Genomic DNA, 23,613 nt, shown 5'->3' on the forward strand with positions numbered 1-23,613 from the left:
AATCTCGAGCTTCTCAGCCCTGCCCTGCAGCCAGCCCCCAGCTTCCAGATTTCCTCCATTTCAGTTGAACAAATCACATTGCAGTCTCCTTTTCTGACCACGTAACCAACTACATCCCCATTCTCCAACTTGGGCTGTGCATCTGATCATATTTATATTCCCACTCCAATCCAGGCTACCTACCCAACCATATTTTCCTGTTCCCATGACTGACTACATTCCTGATTACATTTATAGCCTGGGATCTGCTATAATGTGGGGAAAATAGCCAATTTTGGGAATAGAAGTAAACCAGAAGATTCCTCATACCTACCATTCAGTAAGGTCATGCTCATAAATTCTTTGGCTAAAGCTCTATCTTTCTGATGTCCTGGTAAACCTTTAGCTTCACCTGTATACTTAAAGAACCAGCACTCAAAGCTGTCTGAAGCATAGAATTTCAATTATTTGCAATCTTCTGAAATAGAAAATTCTTCCTTTCTTGGTTATAAGTCTTTCATTATTCCTGAGGCTGATGCTGGCGACTTCTAGACTTGCTCTGGGTGAAGCATCTGACCGTTCTAGCTCCCATGGACTAATGCATGATGAGATGGTATCATGTCATATCCTTCTAAATTTCTACAGTGTGTAGGTATTGTCTGCTTAATCCTTATAAGAATGCAAGAAATCTATTGAATGAACCTTTGCTGCACTGTCTCTCAGGCAACAATATCGTTAAGTGAGATTGTTATACCTATATTCTCAATGTGGCCTTAAAAGTCTTGGATGGCAAGACTTTCCCCTTGTAATTTATTCCCCTACCTATGTATAAGTACCAAATTCCACCTAACATAATTATTTGCTGTACCCAAATTGTAAATTAATTAATACTCTGCTTTTCTATTCTCCCTACCAGCATGGATGATTTCACATTTCTCTGCCATGATTATGTATCTCAATTAAACTATACATATCTCCAAAGAAGATGGTATTAATCATAAATATGGAGTCCCAACCTAATCACTGATGCACCCCAGACAAGTAGTTTACTAACTTGAAAATAATTCCCATAGGCAACTGGATAGAGCACATATTTTTAAACTTTGTTAATGTATATCCTCAACCCAGGAACTATCAGTCATTATTAGCAACTTATTGAATGCTGTTTGGAGATGGAGAACACAAGATCCATTGACTCATCTTAGCAGCCATAGTTGCAACATCTTAAGAATTTATTGAATTTATTAAATAGTCTCCCTTTCTTATATTAAACCATGTTGATTCTTCATTAAGTTATGCTTTTATACATGCTCTTTTATTACTTCCATGATGATAGATTCCAGCACTTCCCTGAAGACTGATATTAGGCTAGGCTAATGAGTTCTTTGTCTCAACTTCCCCCTCCACCAACCCTTTTTTTTAAAAAAAAATAGATGTCATATTTACTTTTATCCAGTCTACTTGAACCTTTCAAGAACCTTAAGAGCTTGGAAGTTTGGAGCCAGTGCATGCATGCACCATCATATAGACACCTCTTGGAATATTATGTTCAGGTCGATGATTTCATTATTGGAAAGATGTGGAAGCTTTAGATAGGGTGCAGATGAGTTTTACCAGGCTGCTTCCTGGTTTAGAGAGCATGTCTTATGAGGAAAGGCTGAGTGAGCTGGGGCTTTTCTCTTCAGATAGTAGGAAGATGAAAAGTGACTTGATAAAGGTATGCAAGATGACGAGAGGCATAGATCAACTGGATAGCTAGACTTTTTTTTATAAAACCAGGGAACCATTGGGTAATATGAGGAGGCATAATTTTAAAGCGATTGGTGCAAATTAAAGTGGGGATGTCAGAGGTAAGTTTGTTTTATTTTAAACACGGTTGTAACTGCCCAAGACACCCTTCCAGGTGTGCTAGAGACAGATACAGATACATAGAGACAGACTAGGGACATTTCAGAAACTCTTAAATGATAGAAAAGTGGAGAGCTATGTAGGAAGGAAGGGTTAGATTAATCTTTGAATAGGTTAAAAAGTCGGCTCAACGTTGTAGGCCAGGGCCTGTACTGTTTTTTTTTCGCATGTCACACCAGACAGTCGACCATTCTTGTCTGGCACATGGTGTCAGGATTGGTCTCCTTTTCGGATTAACCGGGTCACAATATGAATGTTCCTGACTCGACCCTTTTTTTTTTTTTTACAAGGCTGAGTGGCTAGCTCAGCACTCAACCTGGCACAGATGGAAAGCATGGTGGCCTGACTTGGATTTGAACTCAGGAGCCTTCACTCCAGAGTCTGGCGCTGATGCCATTGCGCCACCAGCCAGCCTTATTGTGTAATGTTCTGTGTTCTTTTTAGAACCACCAGGTCAGGGGTTTGATGGCCATTCATCCCATTCATTTTTTTTCCTAGTGATTTTATCTGTGTTAGAATCTGTCCCCTTTTCTTTTGCTCCTTGATTACCTACTATTTTCATTATTTTAGTGTTTTCTACTATATAGAAAGAGATAAATTCTCACAATTTCTACATTTAGTTGCTAATTTATCTTTACTTTCTCTCATCTCTTTATCAGTGGCAGTGTTAATTTCAATTTTAAACATTTTCCTTTAATCCAGAATTAGTTGTATTAGTATTATTGCATTTTCTCCAGAGCGTATTTCTCAAGTGAATGTATTTTTAAGATTTGTGAAATACTTTTTAAATAGTTGCCACTGTCTGTTGATCTTTTCATCTTTTAAAAACCTTGGCCAACTCATGTCTTATACTAAGGCAATTACCTATTCAAAGAATTACAGAAAATTTACAAGGTAGGAGGTGACCATCCAACCCACTTTGACTGTACTTGTAGAAAATAAGCTACCCAATCCTACCTATTTATCTGTACATAACCTTACAGTGCATGTTTTCATGTGCGCATCCATTAGAGGTTGAGCAAGATAGGGCTTTTCTCTTTGGAGCAAAGGATGAGAAACAACTTGATAGACCAGCTCAGTGTTCAATGTCATCATCCCCTTAAAGCTAATCAATAAGCTTCAAAACCTTGGCCTCAGTACCTCCTGTGCAATTGGATTTTCGATTCCCTCACTTTCAGATCCCAGTCAGTTCAGAATGGCAACATCTCCTCCATAACCATCAGCACAGGTGCACCACGAGGTTATGTGCTTCACCCCCTCTTCTATTTGCTTAACATTTATGATTGTGGCTGAGCAGAGCTCCAACGCCATATTCAAGTTTGCAGGTGACATCAATCTCTTTGGTCAAATCAAAAATGGTGATGAATCAGCATATCAGAGGGAGATTAAAAATCTGGCTGAGCGCTTCCACAACAACAACCCCTTACTCAATGTCAGCAAGACCAAGGAGCTAGTTATTGACTTCAGGAGGAGGAAACCAGAGGTCTGAGCCAGTCCTCATTGGAGGATCAGAGATGGAGAGGGTCAGCAACTTTAAATTCCTCAGTGTTATTATAATGGAGGACTTGTCCTGGGCCCAACACGCAAGTGCAGTTACGAAGAAAACATGGCATTGCCTCTGCTTCCTTAGAAGATTCAGCATGACATCTAAGACTTGGGCAAACCTCTATTGATGTGTGGTGGAGAGTATATTGACTAACTGCATTAAAGCCAAGTATGGAAACGCCAATGCCCTTGAATGGAAATTCTTAGAAAAAGTGGTGGATACAGCCTAGTCCATCAAGGGTAAGTTCTCCCCGCCATTGAGCACAAAAACATTGTGGCTGGAAAGCAGCATCCAACATTAAGGACCCTCACCACATAGGACATGCTCTCACTGCTGTCATCAGGAAGAAGGTCCAGGAGCCTCCGGACTCTCACCACCAGGTTCAGGAATAGTTATTACTCATCAGCCATCAAGCTCTTGAACCAAAAGAGAGAACTTTGCTCAACTTCACTTGTCCCATCATTGAAATGTTCCCACAACCTATGGGCTCACTTTTAAGGACTTCTCATCTAATTTTCTTTATCTATCTAATTTATTTTCTTTTACACTCTGGTTGAATACCCAAGTTGGTGTGGTCTTTCATTGATTCTATTATGGTCATTATTCTATTAAGGATTTATTGAGTATACCCACAAGAAAATGAATCTCAGCTTTGTCTCTGGTGACGTACTGTCCATGTATCCCCTCTCATCTTTGAATGCATGCCCTCTAGTATTAGGCATTTCAACCCTTGAAAAAAGATATTGTCTGTCTGCTCTATCTATGCCTCTCAATCTTATAAACCTTCATCAGATCTCCCCCAGCCTCCGCCGCTCCAGAGAAAACAACCCAAGTTTGTCCAACCTCTCAGTATTTCTACACTATTCTTGGTTGGTGTGACTGTAATGAAACCCAGTTTCCCTCGGGATCAATAAAGTATGTCTGTCTGTCTGTATGCCCTCTAGTCCAGGCAATGTCCTGGTAAACTTTTTCTGCATCCTCTCCAAAATCTCAACATCCTTCATATAATGGGGCAACCAGAACTGTATGCAATATTACCTGCAGCTAAAGAGATCAAGGAATTGGGAAGAAAACAGATAGAGGGTTGTTGAATTGGATGTTTAAACTTTATCATATTGAATATAGGCTCAAAAAGCTGAATGGCCTACCTAACTTCTGATTTCTATGTTTGTATGAGGTCTGAATTACACATTCAGCAGTGTGTTTGCCCCTTCTTTCAATCTTCAATCTATATAGCTTCATTTAATAATCCTTCTAAAATACTATTAATATTAACAATTGTGGTTGCTATTTTTTTAATCAATATTGCTCCCTGACCAACCTCGCTACCATTTGTATCTGCCAGTCAATCATGTCTGAAACCCCTGGAACCGCTGACAGTGAGCTTTTAGGACTGCTGTTCTTTAAATCACATTTCCTTTACAGCTATATTGCCATAGATTCATGTGTCTACAACAATCTAAATTCATCTATCTTTACTGCACTTACTCTCAAGTTCAGTCAACATGGTGTCGAACTGCGATGCCCATTGATGTCATGGCTTACACTTGGTAGCAGGGTAGTTAGCAGTCAGGCTTAGGAACAGGGATGTGGGAGAGTTAGAGGTTGAACAGTAAGTGGAGAGTTAGGAAAGGAGCTGTTGTTTGGAGTCTACGGTCCAGGGTTAGCAATCCCAGAGGTCAAGTTGGTAGGTGCTGAGATTAGCGACTCAGGCCCTGAATCAGAGATCCATATGGGCTGGAGTCACTGACTGCTGGTGACCCCACAGGTCAACAGGGTCAGAGGTCTATGTGAGTCTGGAAGTCATGGTCAAACCCAGAATTGTCAAGTCCCGGATCCAGGTCAGAAGGTTATGCCCATGATCAGTGAGTCCTGCAATTGAGCGCTGAAAGTCAAATTGGTGATCAGCAAGTCCTGGGTCAATATCTAGAGGTTGATGAAATCTGGAGGGCAAAGCTGAAGATTGGAGTCCAGAGCCCAGCAAGTCTGGAGGTAGACGGTGCTGTGTCAGCTTGTATGGCATTCAGAGGCCCACTGTCTGTGAATCCAGGCCAGGTTGTAAGCTCAATGTCTGAGTGTGGGGCCAAGGTCTGGAGGTCCAGAGGCAGCCTGTCCTAGGGCCATCTGTGTTTGGAAGGGCAAGATGGTGGCTTCATTTGCTGCTGTTGACTTGTTCTGTTGTTGCATGCATTGTTCTACTGAACATTGTGGACATGCTATGTTGGCGGCACTGGAAGGTGTGGTGACATTTATGGGCTGTGCCCAGCACTTCCTTGGTTGTATTGGTAACGCAAAAGACGTATTTCACTGTCTGTTATGAGGTACATGTGATAACTACGAATCTACAATGCAAGAATTTTGTTGAATGTACCATTAAATACTGCCAGCCCTGTTCTATATTTATTCTGTCATTTAAAATAGATCTCCATCTTAGATTTTCAATTCTGTTCTCTTCTGAATCTTTACTCAACATATTATCCTTTTGTCATGCTAGTTTAAACCTTCCCCAACTGGACTAGCAAACCATCTGACTTGAAACCAGTACAAGTTCTACCTTCCCCAGAACTGTTTGCAAAGCCCCTCACCATCTCTTTAGACTTGCATTTATTGCTGCCATTCTGAATTTTATTGACGTTAAAGATTGCTTTTGCACTCATTCGTGTCTCAAATATGATCTTGTGTCTCACAAATTTGATCTTTTTTGGAAGTGGCCAAGAGAATTAACAAAAGCAGGGTATTAACATTGTCTATATGGACTAGTTTTTGCTGGGTACCTGCATGATAGGCTGGTCCAAAAAGTCATAACTCATGAGATCTAGGGTGAGGTAGTGTTGTGATGGAAAATAACTGGTTCTTGGAGTCTCAACAGTAGAGGCCTGGACACACCCAGTTTTAGTAATAAGGAATTTATTTACAAGGGGAAGTCGGGTCAACACAAGCAACTACAATACACAGGAAGTGGTGTGGGTACAGGGTATGGTTACACAAACGAAGAACAAGGGAAAAGCACTACAACAGCTATCCCCCTTGACCTTGGATAGCTGCGGCTCCCTTACCAGGACAAACGATAGACCTTCCCAAGCATAAATCAATGCACTTACCTCCAATGTGGTGGTCTGTAAGAGAGAGCTAGCCAAGGGCAAGTCTCACCTTTTAAAGCATGGGGCTGGGTGAGATAATCCAATTAAGGTGACCAATAATTTAGGTGTGCATTGATTAGTTGGGAGGGACCAAATGTTGATTGGCATGTGGTGTGTCCTCCGACCAGCCAGGTGGCAGTGCATCTGTCACGTGGCCGGTATCTCTGGATACAGGTAGCAAATTAAATGTAAAATTCGCTTGATGGTAGGATGCAGAGGGTGATGATGGAGGGTTCCTTTTCAAATTAGAGGCTAATAACTAGTGATGTGCTGCAGAGATCAGTGTTGTGTGTTTCATGTACTATCTTCCAGTTCACTCCCTGTCAGGGCCCAGGTTCCATGATTTCTTTAAACTTCACTAGAAAATGTTTGTGTGTTATTAGTTTAGGCAGATTGTGCTTGTCGATCATTGTCACTTAAATGAAGATCAGACCACATTTATGAATAATTAATGCAATAAACCAGGTAATTGCAAAAGGTTCACAGATTTTTTTCTTGCAACTATATTAAATATGCCCATGCATTTAAATTGAATAAAACTCATTTTTTTAAATGTTTAAAATCTTAGTTATAATGTGTTAATCATTGTCTTCTTTTTTTCTCTCCCAATTTCATGTTCCTTTAAGACTGCAGGCCAAACTGTAAGGTAGGCTATCATTTTGCTCTTAACAAACCAATTATTTTGATGTAAATCAAAATCTGATACTTATTGACAAAGGATTTATATTTTATTTCTTTTTAATCTTAGTTTGTATCAACTGGTCGGGATACAGCTTGTGTAAAAGTGTTGAGAGACATTGAACCGGGTGAAGAAATCTCCTGTTACTATGGAGATGGCTTCTTTGGGGAAAACAATGAATTTTGTGAATGCTATACTTGTGAAAGGTAAGACTACTGATTCTTAATTTAATTCGCTTGTATGCATCATTATCTCTTTGCATTTGGATAGGAGCTCAATGCTTGAAAGTCCATATTTCAAACTTGCTTTCACAAATGTTGTTTTCGTGTGGATGACTTAATAGATCCAACAGCCACCTGTGACTTGTTTGTTTGTTAATGTCATCTGGATTAAATTCTTGCTTACTCAGATAGTACATTGAGAATTTGCCAGACAAAGGTAACTTCATTCTGAGAAATAAAGCCCTGTGCAAGACAGTTTACCCTAAGAGTAAATCCTGCCATGTTTCTAAGGGGCTGGCATCTCAACAAACCCTGTCCACAAACTAAGTGGGAGAAAAGTTTTCTTGTGCTTAGAAACTTTTAAAACTTTTCATAATGTTTTTAATTATAAAATGCCACTTGAGCCAGCATAATGGCATGGAATAAGTGCTACTACTTCAGCTCCAGAAACACAGATTGGGTCCTGATCTTGGCTGCTTCATGTGTGAAGTTTGCATGTTCTCCCTGTGACTTCATGTGTTTCTTCCTGCTGTTCTGGATTATCCCACATCCCAAAGATTTGCTGGTAGGTTAATTGGCTACAGCGAATTACTGTTTTGTGTAGATAGTTGGCAAAGAATCTAAAGGAAGTTGATAAGTCGTTAAGTGCAGTGGTGCAGGAAAATAAAGAGAAGGGAATGATTAATGAGATTACTGCGCTCAGGACTGGCACTGGACAAATAATTTAAAATAATTTTTTTTTAAACTGAAAATTCTAAATGCAAACAATTGAATACTAATAATACTTTTCATGCCTCAATCATTCTCTTCAAAATGGAGTAGATCTTTGCTGTGGCTTCATGCCACTACTATTTATAACCACTAGGGGGATCATATTCCTGTCTGCCTGTGTGATGAAACAGTTAAGACTACTGTCCCAGCTAAATAGCAGGTATTGTTTCATTCATTAAAAAGACTGGGTTTGATATCCAGACTTGTGGTACAGAAAATAAGGTACAGTACCTTAAGTTTTTATGTTTATATTTTGGATAAATTTAAAAGTTGGGTTTTATTTCTGTCTTTAAGATATTGGGTACTTCAGTAATATATGTAGTTAATATATAGAAAATATATACAATTGGTTTTGCTATTAAAACTTTAGTGACTTTTATATTCTAGGCGTGGCCAAGGTGCTTTCAGATCAAAACCTGGACTTCCTGACCCTGTGCCGGTTATAAACAGCAAGTATGGACTAAGAGAAACAGATAAACGTTTGAACAGATTAAAAAAGTTGGGTGATAATGGAAAAAACTCTGATAACCAATCTGTGAGCTCAAACACTGATGCAGAGATTACTCAGGAAAAAGGTGTGATTTTTTTGATATTACCCTTCTGTACCAGTTTCTTTTAAGTTGACTTTACTGATGTCATAGAGTTTTCTGTGTGGATGTAATTCTGTTTTCAATATTAATATTATTAACATGGCCTACTCCATTTCTATTTACCTATGCTCTGGTGTTTCTTTGGTTGATCATTGTCATAAATGGGAATGGACCAGCTGCTAAAACTACATCTAACAAGCGGAATGTGTTTAAAATTGTAAGAGTACAAAGTCAGCGTGTCTCTGTAAGGGTTAAGAAGAAAATCTATTTAGGGAATCTTGATTAATAAAGGTAATTGTGGGTTTGATCAGAAAAAGTGGAAATATATGTCAGATATTGAAAATCATAATCAAGTGTGTTATTTGCTTTTACAGAGAATGTGAAGGAATCTTAAAAACTGTAAGGGGGATGGGGAGAAGAAGGTCTGAAATGACCCTGGCCTACAGTATTAAAGACCATTTATTCTAAAACCTTGTATAAAGATCTAGAATTTATGAAATGGCACCAAAGAAACAGCATTTGTAATAGTGTCATTTATATAAAAAAGAGACATCCCAGTTCTGTTGTGGAAATAGAGAAGCAGAAAAGTTCAGCAAAAAATAGGAAAGTAAAGTAAATATTACTAATTTACTAGACTTGTAGAAGAAAGGAAATTATATGTATTGAATAGAATGCCAATTGAGCACCACAGTGAGCATGTTTCATTGCAATTGATTATCAGGAATTGGTCAACTGACCGTATAACCCATGAGGTGTCTGACTGTAGTACTTAGTGATTGTCTTACAGCATATTTGAAGCAGCTGCGTCCTCAGTTAATCAGTGTTGATCCTTTTTTATAGATGGAGATATCTATAGAACATATAGAACATAGAAATTTATAGCACATTACAGGCTCTTCGGCCCGCAATGTTGTGCTGATCATGTAACCTACTCTAGAGACTGGCTAGAATTTCCTTAGTGCATAGCTCTCTATTTTTCTAAGCTTCATGTACCTATCTAAGAGGCTCTTAAAAGACCCTATTGTATCCTCTTCCACTGCTGGCAGTGCATTCCATCCACCCACCACTCTGTGCAAGAAAACTTACCCTGACCTCCCTTCGGTACCTATTTCCAAGCACCTTAAAACTACACCTCCTCATGATAGCCATTTCAGCCCTGGGAAAAAGCCTCTGGCTATTCACATGATCAATGCCCCTCATCATCTTATACACCTTCTATGATTCAATATAGCCAATTAATATAAGACAATAAGGTATAGGAGCAGAATTAGGCCATTCGGCCTATCTACTCTGTTCTGCCATTCCATCATGGCTGATTTATTAACCTTCTCAATACCATTCTCCTGCCTTCTCCCTGTGATCTTTGACACCTTGACTAATCAAGAAACTACCAATTCTAAATATAATCAATGACCTGGCCTCCACAGCCATCCATGGCAATGATTTACTACCCTGTAGCTAAAGAAATTCCTCCTCATCTCTGTTCTAAATGGACATCCCTCTATTTTGAGGCTGGGCACTCTGGTTCTAGACTCACATACTATCTTCCACACATCCACTCTATCTAGGTCTTTCATTATTTGATCAGTGTCACTGCTATTCCCCTTCATTCTTCTAAATTTCAGCGAGTATAGGTCCAGAGCCATCACATGCTCTTCATGTGTTAACCCTGCTGTCCTGGAATCATTGTGAACCTCATCTGAACCCTCTCCAATGCCAGCACATCTTTTCTGAGATACGGGGCTCAAAACTGCTCACAATACTCCAAGTGTGGTCTAACCAATGCCTTGTAAAGCCTTGGCATTACATCTTGTATTCTAGTCATATTGAAATGCATGGTAACATTTCATTTTCCTTCCTTACCACTGACTCAACTCATTAACCTTTAGGGAATCCCGTACAAGGACTCCTAAATCTCTTTACCTATCTGATTTTTGAATTTTCTTCCTGTTTGGAAAATGAAGAAAATGATATTTCTTCTACCAAAGTGCATGACCATACACTTCCCTACACTGTGTTCCATCTGCCACATCTTTGTCCATTCTCCCAATCTAAAGTCCTCCTGAAGACATCCTGCTTCCCCAACATTGGCTGTCACTCCACCTAACTTCATATCTTATGCAAAGTTGGCCATTAATTCTGTCACCAAAATCATTGACGTACAATGTAAAAACAAGTGGTCTCAACACCAACCCCTTTAGAAAACCGTTAGTCACTAGCAGCCAACCAGCAAAGACCCCATTTATCTCACTCTGCCTCCTGCCAGTCCAGCCAATTTTCAATCCATGCTAGTATTTTTCCTGTATTACCATGGGCGCTTATCTTGTTCAGCAGCCTTCTGTGTGGTACCTTGCTAGATCCAAGTAAACAATATCCATTGTTTACCTTTCATGTTATTTCCTCAAAGAATTCCAACAGATCTGTCAGACAAGATTTCCCGTTGTGGATAGTTAGAGATTACTTGTAAAACGACTGACAACTACATTTGTTAGGCCCTGATCAGATTAGTGGTTTCAACACCACGTACTGGCAAGGAGAGGGCAATAAAATTAATTTGAATTTACTAGGAAGGCTTAAAATGGCTCTTAGGGCCAACTCTTCTTTGTTCTCTTCTCAGACATACATTTGGTATATTTACAACACAACCGACACTGGGACAAGCTCATTTAATCTATTGCAGTTATTGAAAAATTCAGAAACTGTGTCCAAAATGATAGGCAGAATAATAATCTTTAAAGGGGGCATAATAACATCTACTTTATCAGTAATTTTGCGTCCGAATTCTCAGTTGAGCATACTGAAGTTAACAGTTGTACAAAATTAAAACTGCTTCACATCAAACCTATACTTGCAGCACAAAAGTTAGGGTGCGTAGTGAAGGAAATAATATTGGGGACAAAGAAAGCAACTAATAGTCAATGAGGAAGGATTTCTTTACATGGCAATAATTGTTTTCCATAAGCACTGGGATTCTTTCAAGATATTATTAGATGTTATGGGAAGACCAAATATTTGGCAGGTGTGAACTTCAATGGATTAAAGACGATCCACTAAAGATAGACAATTACAGGTTCCCCCCGCTATCCGAAGGTAGAGCATTCCTAAGAAACTGTTTGTAAGCTGAAATGTCATAAAGTGAAGAAGCAATTACCATTAGTTTATATGGGAAAAATTTTTGAGCGTTCCCAGACCCAAAAAATAACCTACCAAATAACACATAAAACCTAAAATAACAGGAATATATAGTAAAAGCAGAAATGATATGATAAATATACAGCCTATATAAATTAGAAATATATGTATGGTGTAGTTTCATTTATCAAAATTGGGAAGACAGCGAGCCAAACTCAATGTGGAGAAAAAAATTGGCGCGTGCACGCCTACGCACTTGCACGCATACGCACACAACTGCCCGCACAAGGCTTCACGGTCATGGTAGTCTTTCTCGGGGTAAACACACATATAAAGCGGGTGTCTTTTTTCCATAAAAGCGAAAATCCTCTTTGATTAGTGAAAACAGGTACTAATGTAGGACTTTCGTAACAGCGAGCTATCGTAAAGCGAACGTTTGAAAAACGGGGGCTGTATATTTAATTCATTTGTTTCCAACTTTTATTTCAGTAATCCATTACTCCAGTAAATTTCAGTCTTGAATCCCCTGTAGGAGGAAGCCTCCTTTCTATATTACCCTCTCAAAATCCTCAGGACTTTGTTTCAATTGCATCTCTGATTACTCTTTCAAATTTGCAGATACAAACCATGCTTAAAGCAATCTTTTCCTATAAAGCAACCTTTTCTTGCTGATGCATTCCAGTGCATTAACGTTCATCCTTAAATAAAGAGAGCAATCCTTTACACAGCACTTCAGATGTGGTCTCCTCAGTGATCTTTTTAAACTGTGGTGTAACCAACCAACTTTTGCCTACAACTCAAATGGTATGAACATAGAATGTCTCCAGTTTCAAGTTACCCCCCCCCCCCCCAAGTTCTTTCATTATTCCAACTAGACCACCAAGGTTCTATCTTCCTTCGTTCATGATTTCCATTCTGCCCTCTCCTCCCATTACCTAAATATGTCCTCTCCCTCAAATGGTTCCATCCGCCCATTAGCCAAAAACTTACCCACCTGTGTTTCCTAAGTTTCTTCGCCTTTGGCCCAACCTTCCTGTCCACTTTCTCCTCTCTCAGATCTGGTTTCAGCTGTCCATTGTATCTCGGTTTCCATTCATCACCCACTTCACCTATCAGCTACAACTCTTATTAGCCTCCTAATGCTAACTATTCTCCTCTGCACTCTTTAAGTCCTGACACAGGGTCCCAACCCATACTGTTGACCGTCCCTTTGTCTCTAGAGATGTTGCTTGGCCTGCCGAGTTCCTTAAGCAGTTAGCTTTTTTTTAAATCCAGATTCCATCATGCAGTATTTTGTGCCTCCAGACTTTGTACTCAATTCCCCTTGTAATTAGCTTTCTTAGTTTCCTACTGCATCTGCAACCTGGCCTTTTGTAAATATTGCATCAGGGCTCCCAGATCTCCCTTTATCATTTCATAATGCACATTTTTATTTTTCATCCAGATCTGGAAAAATGAATGAATAAATTGTAGCTTCTGCAGGATTATCTTTTGTTTCTTTACTTGTCCCTTTATCTGCTTTTGTCCTGTAGTATTGTCCTTTTTACAATGTAATCACTTATTATTTTTCCTTTTCATATTTATATGACTTTATAAATTAGAAGGCCATTCATTCCATCAAGCCAAAAAAAATCTCATAAACTATTAATCACTCATTTCTCAAGCTATTTTCTCTCACTTTTCCATTAACAATCCCTGGATACTCCTTGTACTGTGGTTAGTGTACAATAACCAGTTACTGACATTCAATCTGATTTTGGAATGTGGGAAGAAACAGAACAGGTATGGGGGGGGGGTGGTTGGTTTGGTTTGGTTGGATGACTGAACAGACCCATTTTTTTTTTGTCTTCGTTTTACATTGTGATAAACTTATCCCAATTAAAGCACTCAGGTACTCAGTTGGTGTCATTTTATTCTGATTCCATATTTCTCCCATTAAGTGTGATGAGTGAATATGTCATTCCATGTGTTGGTCACTAGGGATTGCTGTAGAACAAAGACTTCTATAGTTTCCATTGCCTCTGACCTATAGGTTCTCTTGATTGTTTTGAAAATTAAATTACACTTAAATATTTAAATCTTAAAGGAGCAGATCATAATAGAACTAGTGGCATTTTCCTATTTAACTGAGAGTGAGTCTGGGACATCAGATCCATCTTATAGCTTTGAAATGTGGAATGTGTCAGTTTGCACTGTTACTGGGTTTCATGGGCTTCAAATCAACAGGTGCTCAATCCTCCATTTATACTGTGGAATTGCCACTCTGATCCTACCATTTTGGATGAAAGCAGGATATGCAATCCTGTTGATTTTGATTGGGATTGTGGGCATGCAGATATAAAACACAAAGGATCTAAACTCCTTGTTAATTGATTTAATATTTTTGTTCTTGGGAGTTTTTATGAAGTTTCTAAGCTATTTTTAATATTTAAAGAAGTACTTCATTTTAGTAGTTTTTAGAAGTTCCTAGTGTGAAGTGTGTGTTTTTTTTAAAAAAAACATTGACTGCTAGTTTTGACACTTGTCAAAACTGGGTGTAGGGCTTTGCTGGTTACCAAAGCTAATGAGACTCCTTGGAGGGAGGTATACCCCAGTGCACTACTGGAGGTTATGTTGCTGTTCCCACTTTACCACTGGAGCCCAGAATACTTTTGGCCAACAAAATAGGCCCTCTGCCTCTCAATCTGTAAATTCAGACTTGTGGAAGTGGCAGAGGCCAGTGAGATTAGCCAAGCATCTGCCAAGTTGACACAAGGTGACACCCATAAGCTCTTTCAAGTTGTCAGCTTTAGCAGAAACCTTGCTGCAGTCTGAACTGCTGAAAGATTGTTCGTGTCATTTGGACTAATTCTAAACCTCTGCTGTAATATACTCTTAAGCACCGCTTTATTAGGTACCTCCTGTACCTAATAAAGTGGCCACTGAGTACATATTCATTGACTGTGGCCAATCCATTTCGAGGTTCAATGTGTTGTGCATTCAGAGGTACTCTTCCACATAGCACTGTTGTAACTCATGGTTATTTGAGTAACTTCCGCCTTCCTGTAAGCATGAACCAGTCTGGCCATTCTTTATCCTCTTTGTGATTAAGAAAGAAAAATATCCAGTGAGCAGCAGTTCTGTGGCAAAAATGCCTTTTTTCTTTCTTATTCACACGGTTCTCTGTAAACTCTAGAGACTGTTGTGTGTGGAAATCCCAGGAGATCAGCAGTTTCTGAGATACTCGGACCACTCCATCTGGCACTGACAATGATTCCATGGTCAAAGTCACTTAGATCACCTTTCTTCCCCATTCTGATGTTTGGTCTGAACAGCAACTGAATTTCTTGACCATGTTTGCATGCTTTTATGCATTGAGTTGCTGCCTCGTGATTGACTTTTTAGATATTTGCATTAACAAGCAGGTGTATCTAGTAAAGTGGTCACTGAGTGCATCTCTTACCCCTCTTCTGAGAAGAAATTGCAATCCTAATAAGGAATTGTCATATGTTTTTACCCTTTAAATACATCTATGTGTATTATTAAAATCTTCTAAATGTTTTGTGATACAAAACCTTGAGAGTGTGCTTATCTTATTCAAAATTCCTTGATTCTGATTTAGAGCTGTGAAAGGAGCCAGTAAAAGTTTGAGTAAATGCCTGATGTGGCGGACTGTTAAAGCAAACATCTTATAAAAGTATTCAACAATGCAGATAAGCATGATAGAAAACTTCCTTGAGCTACTTGATTTGGGGGTGGGGCTGGAGAGGGAGGAGGAGAGAAATTATCCTAGCCTAAGAGGACCCTTTAATTCTGCAAATTAATTTCTGCATAGCTGTAGAGTTGCGAGTTTGGCTACAATTGCAGCAAATGTAAATAATAAGTATTTGAATGATAAAATGCAAGTTTGGTGAAGACATTGAATAGAGTCCTGTAGGAATCAGTGGTTCATTGTTTGCATTAAACTATAGCATACTTTTGATCAAATATTATGTGGATTTTATTCGAAGATAAGCTTTTAAAATTAGTATTTATTTCTCTTTTTCAGCTACAACTAGAAAATCAATCAATATAAAAAAGGATAGTAAAAGCAGAACAAGGCAAACTTTGTCCAGAACATCAGCTGCCTCTAATTCTACCTCATCCTCTTCAAAAATGTGTTCTGCGGGTAATTCCAAGGTACCAAAGAAACTGAAAACCTCAAGGCCGGTACGGTCTTTGCCCCTAAAATCTGGATTAAGAAGTGAATCTAGAAGATCAGAGCAAAAGACTAATTTTGGAGGTCTTGAAATGGACAACTTAGTGCTGAAGGAGCCTAAAGTAGTTCTTTATAAGAATTTGCCGCTTGAGAAGGATAAAGACTTAGAGGGGCCAGCAAAAATTGAAGGTTCGGGTAGGTGCCTGACTAGACATGCTGTTGGAGAAACAAACATCAATTCTGTAAAAGAACTGCATAAAATTTCTCGCTTGCGTAATGGAACTATCCCTTGTGCCTACATGACCCGACGGGCAAAAAGAACAAGACTTGCCCTCAGAGAGTCCTGTGAGGTTCCTTCACTCGATCTTGAACCAAATACAGTGGACAATGAAAATATTCATTGCACTGCACAGAATGAACTTGTGGACTCAATCTCACATGCATGTGATGGCACCCATATAAACCCATTGATCCAGGAAACTGATGTAGGTACAAACTGCCAAAAGAGTGGGGTGTGTTTGAGCAGGAGAAGGTCACAGGGAAAACTAGAAAAAATTGATGCACAGTTAGATAAATGTGAGCGCATGTTATCTTGCTCTGTAAAAGATGATGTGGAAGGGGAATCAATACCAGAATTGGTAAGTCCTCCAATTCACAATCTCAATGGGGGTGAAAAAGTTGCTTTGGTGAATGTATCTGGTGTTTACAGAGACTGTGTTGGTTCATCAAAAGGTGACACTTCAGATTCCTTCATGGTTTCTCACAAATCAAAAAGTTCGCAATCTCATAAAGTAAGAAGTGACCATTCAAGAAGAACAGGAGAAAGAAGCAGAAAGAAACGACGAATCACGAGATATGATGCACAATTAATACTTGAAAACAGTACTGGGATTCCTAAGTTGACTCTCCGTAGACGACGTGACAGCAGTAGTAGTAAGACTAATGACCAAGAAGTGGATGGAAAGAAATCCAAAATTAGTATCAAACTGAGCAAAGACTATGAAAATGACAAAGGTAATAATTATGTAGCAAAGCTCAGTAATGGGTTCACGACAGCCTCAGGAAATAATTCTACAAAACTTAAGATACAGCTGAAACGTGAGGAACAGAATAAAGGAATTAAGCGATCGCACTCCGTCATGGAAGACCTCTGTGACAGTGGCATGTGTTGTGACAACGCTGTTTTTCTGAGGCCTAATGGGGAGTTCTATGATCATAGACAACACAGAGATGATGAAGAGGACGACGATGATGATGATACTTCCTCATCTTTGTCGTCGTCCTCATCATCATCATCGTCTTCCTCATCATCTGAGGAGGATGATTATGATGATGAGTTTGAAGATGACTTTATTCCACTTCCTCAGGCAAAAAGACTAAGACTTATTGTTGGTAAAGACTCCATAGATATCGACATCTCATCAAGGAGGAGAGAAGACCAGTCTTTAAGGCTTAATGCATAACTTTTGGTTCCATACTAACCATAATGTACAGTACTTTCCAATCAATTATTCCACATTTGAATGAATTTACTGTAAAATTTTGATGGCACTTCTGTATTCATTATCAACATAAATATTGTAGAAAGTGTACAGTATATTGACTCATTTGATTTGTTTTTTTTGCAGATTTTTATTGTACTATTAATAGCCTTACCATGTGCAATTCTGAGTTTTGGAGGAACTCACTCTGTGGTAGAATTAAGGTATAAAGCAGAACTGTTGTACATAAAGATCAGATTTCTTCTCATTTATTTCTCCTTTTGAGCCTCAATATTTTGAAACACAATTATGGTGGATATTCTGTTTTTTTTAATAAAAACTTGAGTCTGCTGTGCTTTACGAATGAAGGGTGAAGAAAGCAAAAAGTAGTGGCAGCAAGTACAAACAAGCAACAAATTTCTATTAGTTGTCCTCATCACCAGCAAAGGAATTGTAGCTTTTAGGCTCGTTTGCTAGGTGTTTTCCCCAGGTTTTGTCAGTTTTACACTGTATGCTGTCCCAGATGTACTGTCTGTGGCCTTTGTTAGTAGCCAGCTATTGGTTGGAAGTTTAAATAAATGGAGTTGTTTCAATAAAATAAGCGTGAGCCATTTGCTGACCTTGGAATACAGAATATGTGCAGGGTATAGTTCTTTACAGCCTTAAGTATTAATATACTTTGTATAGCACCTATAAATGTAAATTATTTAGAATCCTTGTATTCACTTTGGACTGTTAATATAGTTGCAAAACAATATTTGTAGGTTTCCTGGAAAACTGATCCTGTGATTAATTTTTTTAAAACTAATTCAACATCTTTTTGTAACGATTTGGTATTAAACTCATAAAAATTGAATTTAAATTTGAATTTTTATATGCACAAGAATTGTATGTGTATTCTGTAATGGTAACGATGTTCGTCCAGTATTTCTTCACCTGCATTTCTTGGCACTTTTCAACATATTGGTGGATGTCTGAATTAGTAATTCAATCTTATTCTGGCAATTGAATTTAGCCAAAGATTGAAAAGTAATTCCATGAAAATAATTCTTAGTTGCTTTAATACCACTCATGACCTTTGTACATAAGGTTTGTGCTTGCATTGAGCAGCTGCTGTTTTCTCATTTTTTCTCATCAGGAGAACAGTGAGTTATTTTATAAGCCTCTTGATCTGATGTATAGCATTACTTGATGTCTGTCTAAATAATTTTGTGTGATTTTTTTTTTGTTCTGAGTTTTGTTGTGCAAGCACACTGAGATCTAAAAGAACAACAATGTAAAACTAATCAAAATGAATGTAAATTGATTTTAAAATCCTCCAGAACAGTAATTTTAATAAATAGGGACTGATTTACACAATTTGTTTCCTGGTAACCAGCCAGCCCTCAAGATGTTTAAGAACTGGACAATTTATCTTTGAGAGGCTCTCAAGCCCTAAAGCATGTTGTGTTTTTTTTAAGTCCGTACCATATAATAGAGAGCCAAGATGGTTCACTCACAAAATATGTATCCTTATTTTTGATTAGATACATTCTATTTCCCAAATTTTATCTTGATGTTTTGGTTGTCATTTTGTAATCCTGTTCTAAACCTAGTTGTTTTTTTTGTGAACACAAGAAAGAATGCAGATGCTGGAAATCCAATGCAACACACACAAAATGCTAGAAGAACTCAGCAGGTCAGGCAGTATATTTGGGAATGAACTGATAGTTGATATTTTGGGGCAAGACCCTTCAGGACTGCAAGGAAAGGGGAAAGACGGTAGCTGGAAGGTGGTGGGTGAATCTAAGTGGGTGGGAAAGATTAAGGGCTGAAGAAAGAATCTGATAGGAGGGTAGACCATAGGAGGAAGGGGAGGACCCAGGGAGAAGTAATAGGCAGGTGAGAAGAGGTAAAAGGTCAGAGTAGGGGATGGGAGGAGGAATTCTTTACTGAAAGGAGAAGTTAATATTCCATCTGATTGGAGGCTACCCAGTCAGAATATAAGGTGTTGCTCCTCCAACCTGAGGGTGGCCTCGTCTTGGAACAAGAGAAGGCCTTGACTGGCTAGTTTTTTTTAAATGATTCTCTTTATTGCATATCTTTGCCTCTACTGTGTTATGTCACTGTTTCTCCAATATTGCAACATATGTTCTTTGTGTCTGTCTCCCTTTGTAGTTCTGAATTTCCATATATTTGTGAAGCTTTCAATGTACTCTCTAGGTAGTGTTTGTCATGCTTTGCTTTTGCATTCTTCTCCATTTTCTTCCATTTTTTCAGTTACCTTTGTGTTCCTTGTGGCCACTTCTAAGGCATCCCTCATGCATTTTGTTGCTGTTGCTCTTCATTTCTGCCTCTTGTGCCTACCTCTACTTTGCCACTCCTTTGTTATCTCTTTCTGATTGTTCCTGTTGTCTCATTGTTCTATAATCTGTGGTCTTTTATTCTGCATTATGTATGTCTGTTGTGCTGAAATTATCAGTCTGGTCCAACAATTTTTCTTTCCTAGAAACATTTTCCTACGCAAACCCTGATTTCTCCATCACATCTTTAACTTTTGTGCATTCTAGAACAACTTCATCTTTTGCAGGTTTGAAGCTGCAGGTGGAGTGGTCTATGTCTACACTGCTGTTCAATAACATGATTGATATTTTACTTGATGACATTTTTCTGTACTAATCTTGTGTATCTTTTCTGCTTTCCACAGCAACCACTCTTTGTAACTCCCTGGTCTGCCATTCCTCGCCACCCACCCTCCCACCTCCTGGCACTTTCCTCTACAACCAAAGGAAGTGCAATACTTGCCCTCTCACCATCTCCCTCAAAACCATTCAGGAAATTCCTCCGGGTGAGGTAGAGATTTACATTCACTTCCTTCAAACTTATCCATTGCACTTGGTGTTCTCAATGAGGCCTCATGCACATTGGCGAGGCCAAGCATGAACTATGTGACCGGTTTGTAGAATACTTGGGCTTTGTCTGCAATGGCCATCCATCTTGAGCTTCCAGTTGACACTCATTGTCACTCATTTCAACTGACACTGAACTGCCTGTCTGTCCTTGCCCTCCTCCACTGACATGGTGAGGCCAGACACAAATAGCACCTCATAATCTGTTTGGGTAGCCGACAGCCCAGTGCTGAATACGTTGAGTTTTCCAATTTCAAGTGACCCCTTCAACTTATGTTCATTTCTGACTCCTAGTCCTGGTGTTCTCTTTCCCTTTGTGACCTTCTCCCTGTAATTTGACCCAGATTTCCTCCAGCAATTTATTTTTGCTCCAGATTCCAGCATCTTCAGTACCTTGGTTTTCCTTTTTTTAAAACCTCCTCTACATATTTAAAACAGACTCCTTTGAAGTTTTATTTGTTTCTTTTGGCCATCCTTACAAATTCTTATTTCTGATATTGTTCCTGTCCTTTTATGCCTTGTGTTTAGAGTCAGCGAAGATAACATAATAAATAAAGATTTCCTTTTTCTATCACTTTAGTCAGACTAGTACTAATGGTAGAATTCTTTACAGTTTCAAGGAGGAGTGATCCTTGATCAGAACCATTGTGTGCTTCATTATGCCTTTTAAGGAAACAGTGGGGGACAGCAGGATAAGAGTAGTAGGGGTAGTTTCAGTTGCTGTGAAGGGTAAGAAATGAACAGGACTATAAAACTGACTGAATTTATATATTGACCACTGAGATTAAACCAGGTGTGTTTAGATTGGATCCAAGAGACTGGGAGACTGCGATTGATGATGGGATTAACTAAATAAAATAAACTAGAGGAAGGCTGTAATCAATTAAGGAAAAATTAACACAGTAATTCTGGAGAGGTAGGAAATGTGGTCAATGGATGAAATAGAAGTGACATTTTCTAATACTCCTGATCTTCATTGCTGTTATTTGGCTTATTTTTGGACAGTGATTGCTTGATATCTGAAATGAAAATAAAATTCTGGAAATAGTCTGGCTGGGCAATGTTTGTGAGGAAAGCAACAATAGTAACATTTTTTACCTTGTGTCAACACCACAAATTCTGCCTAACCTCCCAAATAATTCCATAGTTGGAACTATGGAAGTATTTCCAAATTTGTTTTTCTCTTTCTGCCATCTAATATATGCTGTACTTTGCCTTTCAAGAAGATTTCTCTCAAATAATATACAATGAACCCATAGATGACTTAGAAAACAAATATTTTCATTTTTTGGCATCTATGAAAGCAGCCAATTAAGTTTTAATGTGGATATTTTGCTGTTAGCTCTCTAGTGCATGAACACTAACCTGGGCTGGACTGGAACCAATGTCCTAGGGGGAGCGTTTGCTACTGCTGTTCAGGAGGCTTTAAACTAATGTGGCAGGGGGATGGGAACAAGTGCAGAGAGACAGAGGGGTGTAAAATGAGGGTAGAAGCAAAAAGTAGTAAGGTGAAAAGTAAAAGTGGCAGGCAGGCAAATCCAGGGCAAAAAGCAAAAAGCGCCACTTTTCAACATAATTGTATAAGGGCTAAGAGTGTTGTAAAAACAAACCTGAAGGCTTTGTGTGTCAATGTGAGGAGCATTCGTAACAAGGTGGATGAATTGAATGTGCAGATAGTTATTAATGAATATGATATAGTTGGGATCACAGAGACATGGCTCCAGGGTGACCAAGGATGGGAGCTCAACATCCAGGGATAGTCAATATTCAGGAGGGATAGACAGGAAAGAAAAGGAGGTGGGGTAGCATTGCTGGTTAGAGAGGAGATTGACGCAATAGAAAGGAAGGACATTAGCCTGGAGGATGTGGAATCGATATGGGTAGAGCTGCATAACACTACGGGACAGAAAATGCTGGTGGGAGTTATGTACAGACCACCTAACAGTAGTAGTGAGGTTGGGGATGGCATTAAACAGGAAATTAGAAATGTGTGCAATAAAGGAACAGTAGTTATAATGGGTGACTTCAATCTACATATCGATTGGGTGAACCAAATTGGTAAGGGTGCTGAGGAAGAGGATTTCTGCGGGATGGTTTTCTGAACCAACATGTCGAAGAACCAACTAGAGAGCAGGCCATTCTAGATTGGGTATTGAGCAATGAGGAAGGGTTAGTTAGCAATCTTGTCGTGCAAGGCCCCTTGGGTAAGAGTGACCATAATATGGTGGAATTCTTCATGAAGATGGAGAGTGACATAGTTAATTCAGAAACAAAGGTTCTGAACTTAAAGAAGGGTAACTTTGAAGGTATGAGACATGAATTAGCTAAGATAGACTGGCAAATGATACTTAAAAGGGTTGACAGTGGATATGCAATGGCAAGCATTTAAAGATCGCATGGATGAACGACAACAATTGTTCATCTCAGTTTGGCAAAAGAATAAACCAGGGAAGGTAGTGCACCCGTGGCTGACGAGGGAAATTAGGGACAGTATCAAGTCCAAAGAAGAAACATATGAATTAGCAAAAAAAAAGCGGCACACCTGAGGACTGGGAGAAATTCAGAGACCAGCAGAGAAGGACAAAGGGCTTAATTAGGAAAGGGAAAAAAGATTATGAGAGAAAGCTGGCAGGGAACATAAAAACTGACTGTAAAAGCTTTTATAGATACGTGAAAAGAAAAAGATTGGTCAAGACAAATGTAGGTCCTTTACAGTCAGAAACAGGTGAATTGATCATAGGGAACAAAGACATGGCAGACCAATTGAATAACTACTTTGGTTCTGTCTTCACTAAGGAGGACATAAATAATCTTCCAGAAATAGTAAGGGACCGAGGGTCTAGTGAGATGGAGGAACTGAGGGAAATACATGTTGGTAGGGAAGTGGTGTTAGGTAAATTGAAGGGATTAAAGGCAGATAAATCCCCAGGGCCAGATGGTCTGCATCCCAGAGTGCTTAAGTAGCCCAAGAAATAGTGGATGCATTAGTGATAATTTTTCAAAACTCCTTAGATTCTGGATTAGTTCCTGAGGATTGGAGGGTAGCTAATGTAACCCCACTTTTTAAAAAAGGAGGGAGAGAGAAACCGGGGAATTATAGA

General features: G+C 39.0%; 1 protein-coding gene across 7 annotated transcripts in view; it reads left to right on the top strand.

Moving 5' to 3' along the window:
- The window catches only part of kmt5b (lysine methyltransferase 5B), a 64,758-nt gene extending 46,883 nt beyond the window's left edge, over nt 1-17,875 (top strand). For all 7 annotated transcript variants that reach the window (XM_073049593.1, XM_073049594.1, XM_073049591.1 and 4 more), the window contains 4 exons: nt 7,200-7,219; nt 7,322-7,458; nt 8,632-8,819; nt 15,994-17,875. In XM_073049593.1, the coding sequence (XP_072905694.1) occupies nt 7,200-7,219; nt 7,322-7,458; nt 8,632-8,819; nt 15,994-17,606 (1,958 nt within the window). In that variant the 3' untranslated portion in view covers nt 17,607-17,875. The remainder of the gene's footprint in view (nt 1-7,199; nt 7,220-7,321; nt 7,459-8,631; nt 8,820-15,993) is intronic.
- The last annotated feature ends 5,738 nt before the right edge of the window (nt 17,876-23,613 follow it).

Source organism: Hemitrygon akajei, chromosome 6 (genome assembly GCF_048418815.1).
Source record: "Hemitrygon akajei chromosome 6, sHemAka1.3, whole genome shotgun sequence".
NCBI lineage: Eukaryota > Metazoa > Chordata > Chondrichthyes > Myliobatiformes > Dasyatidae > Hemitrygon > Hemitrygon akajei.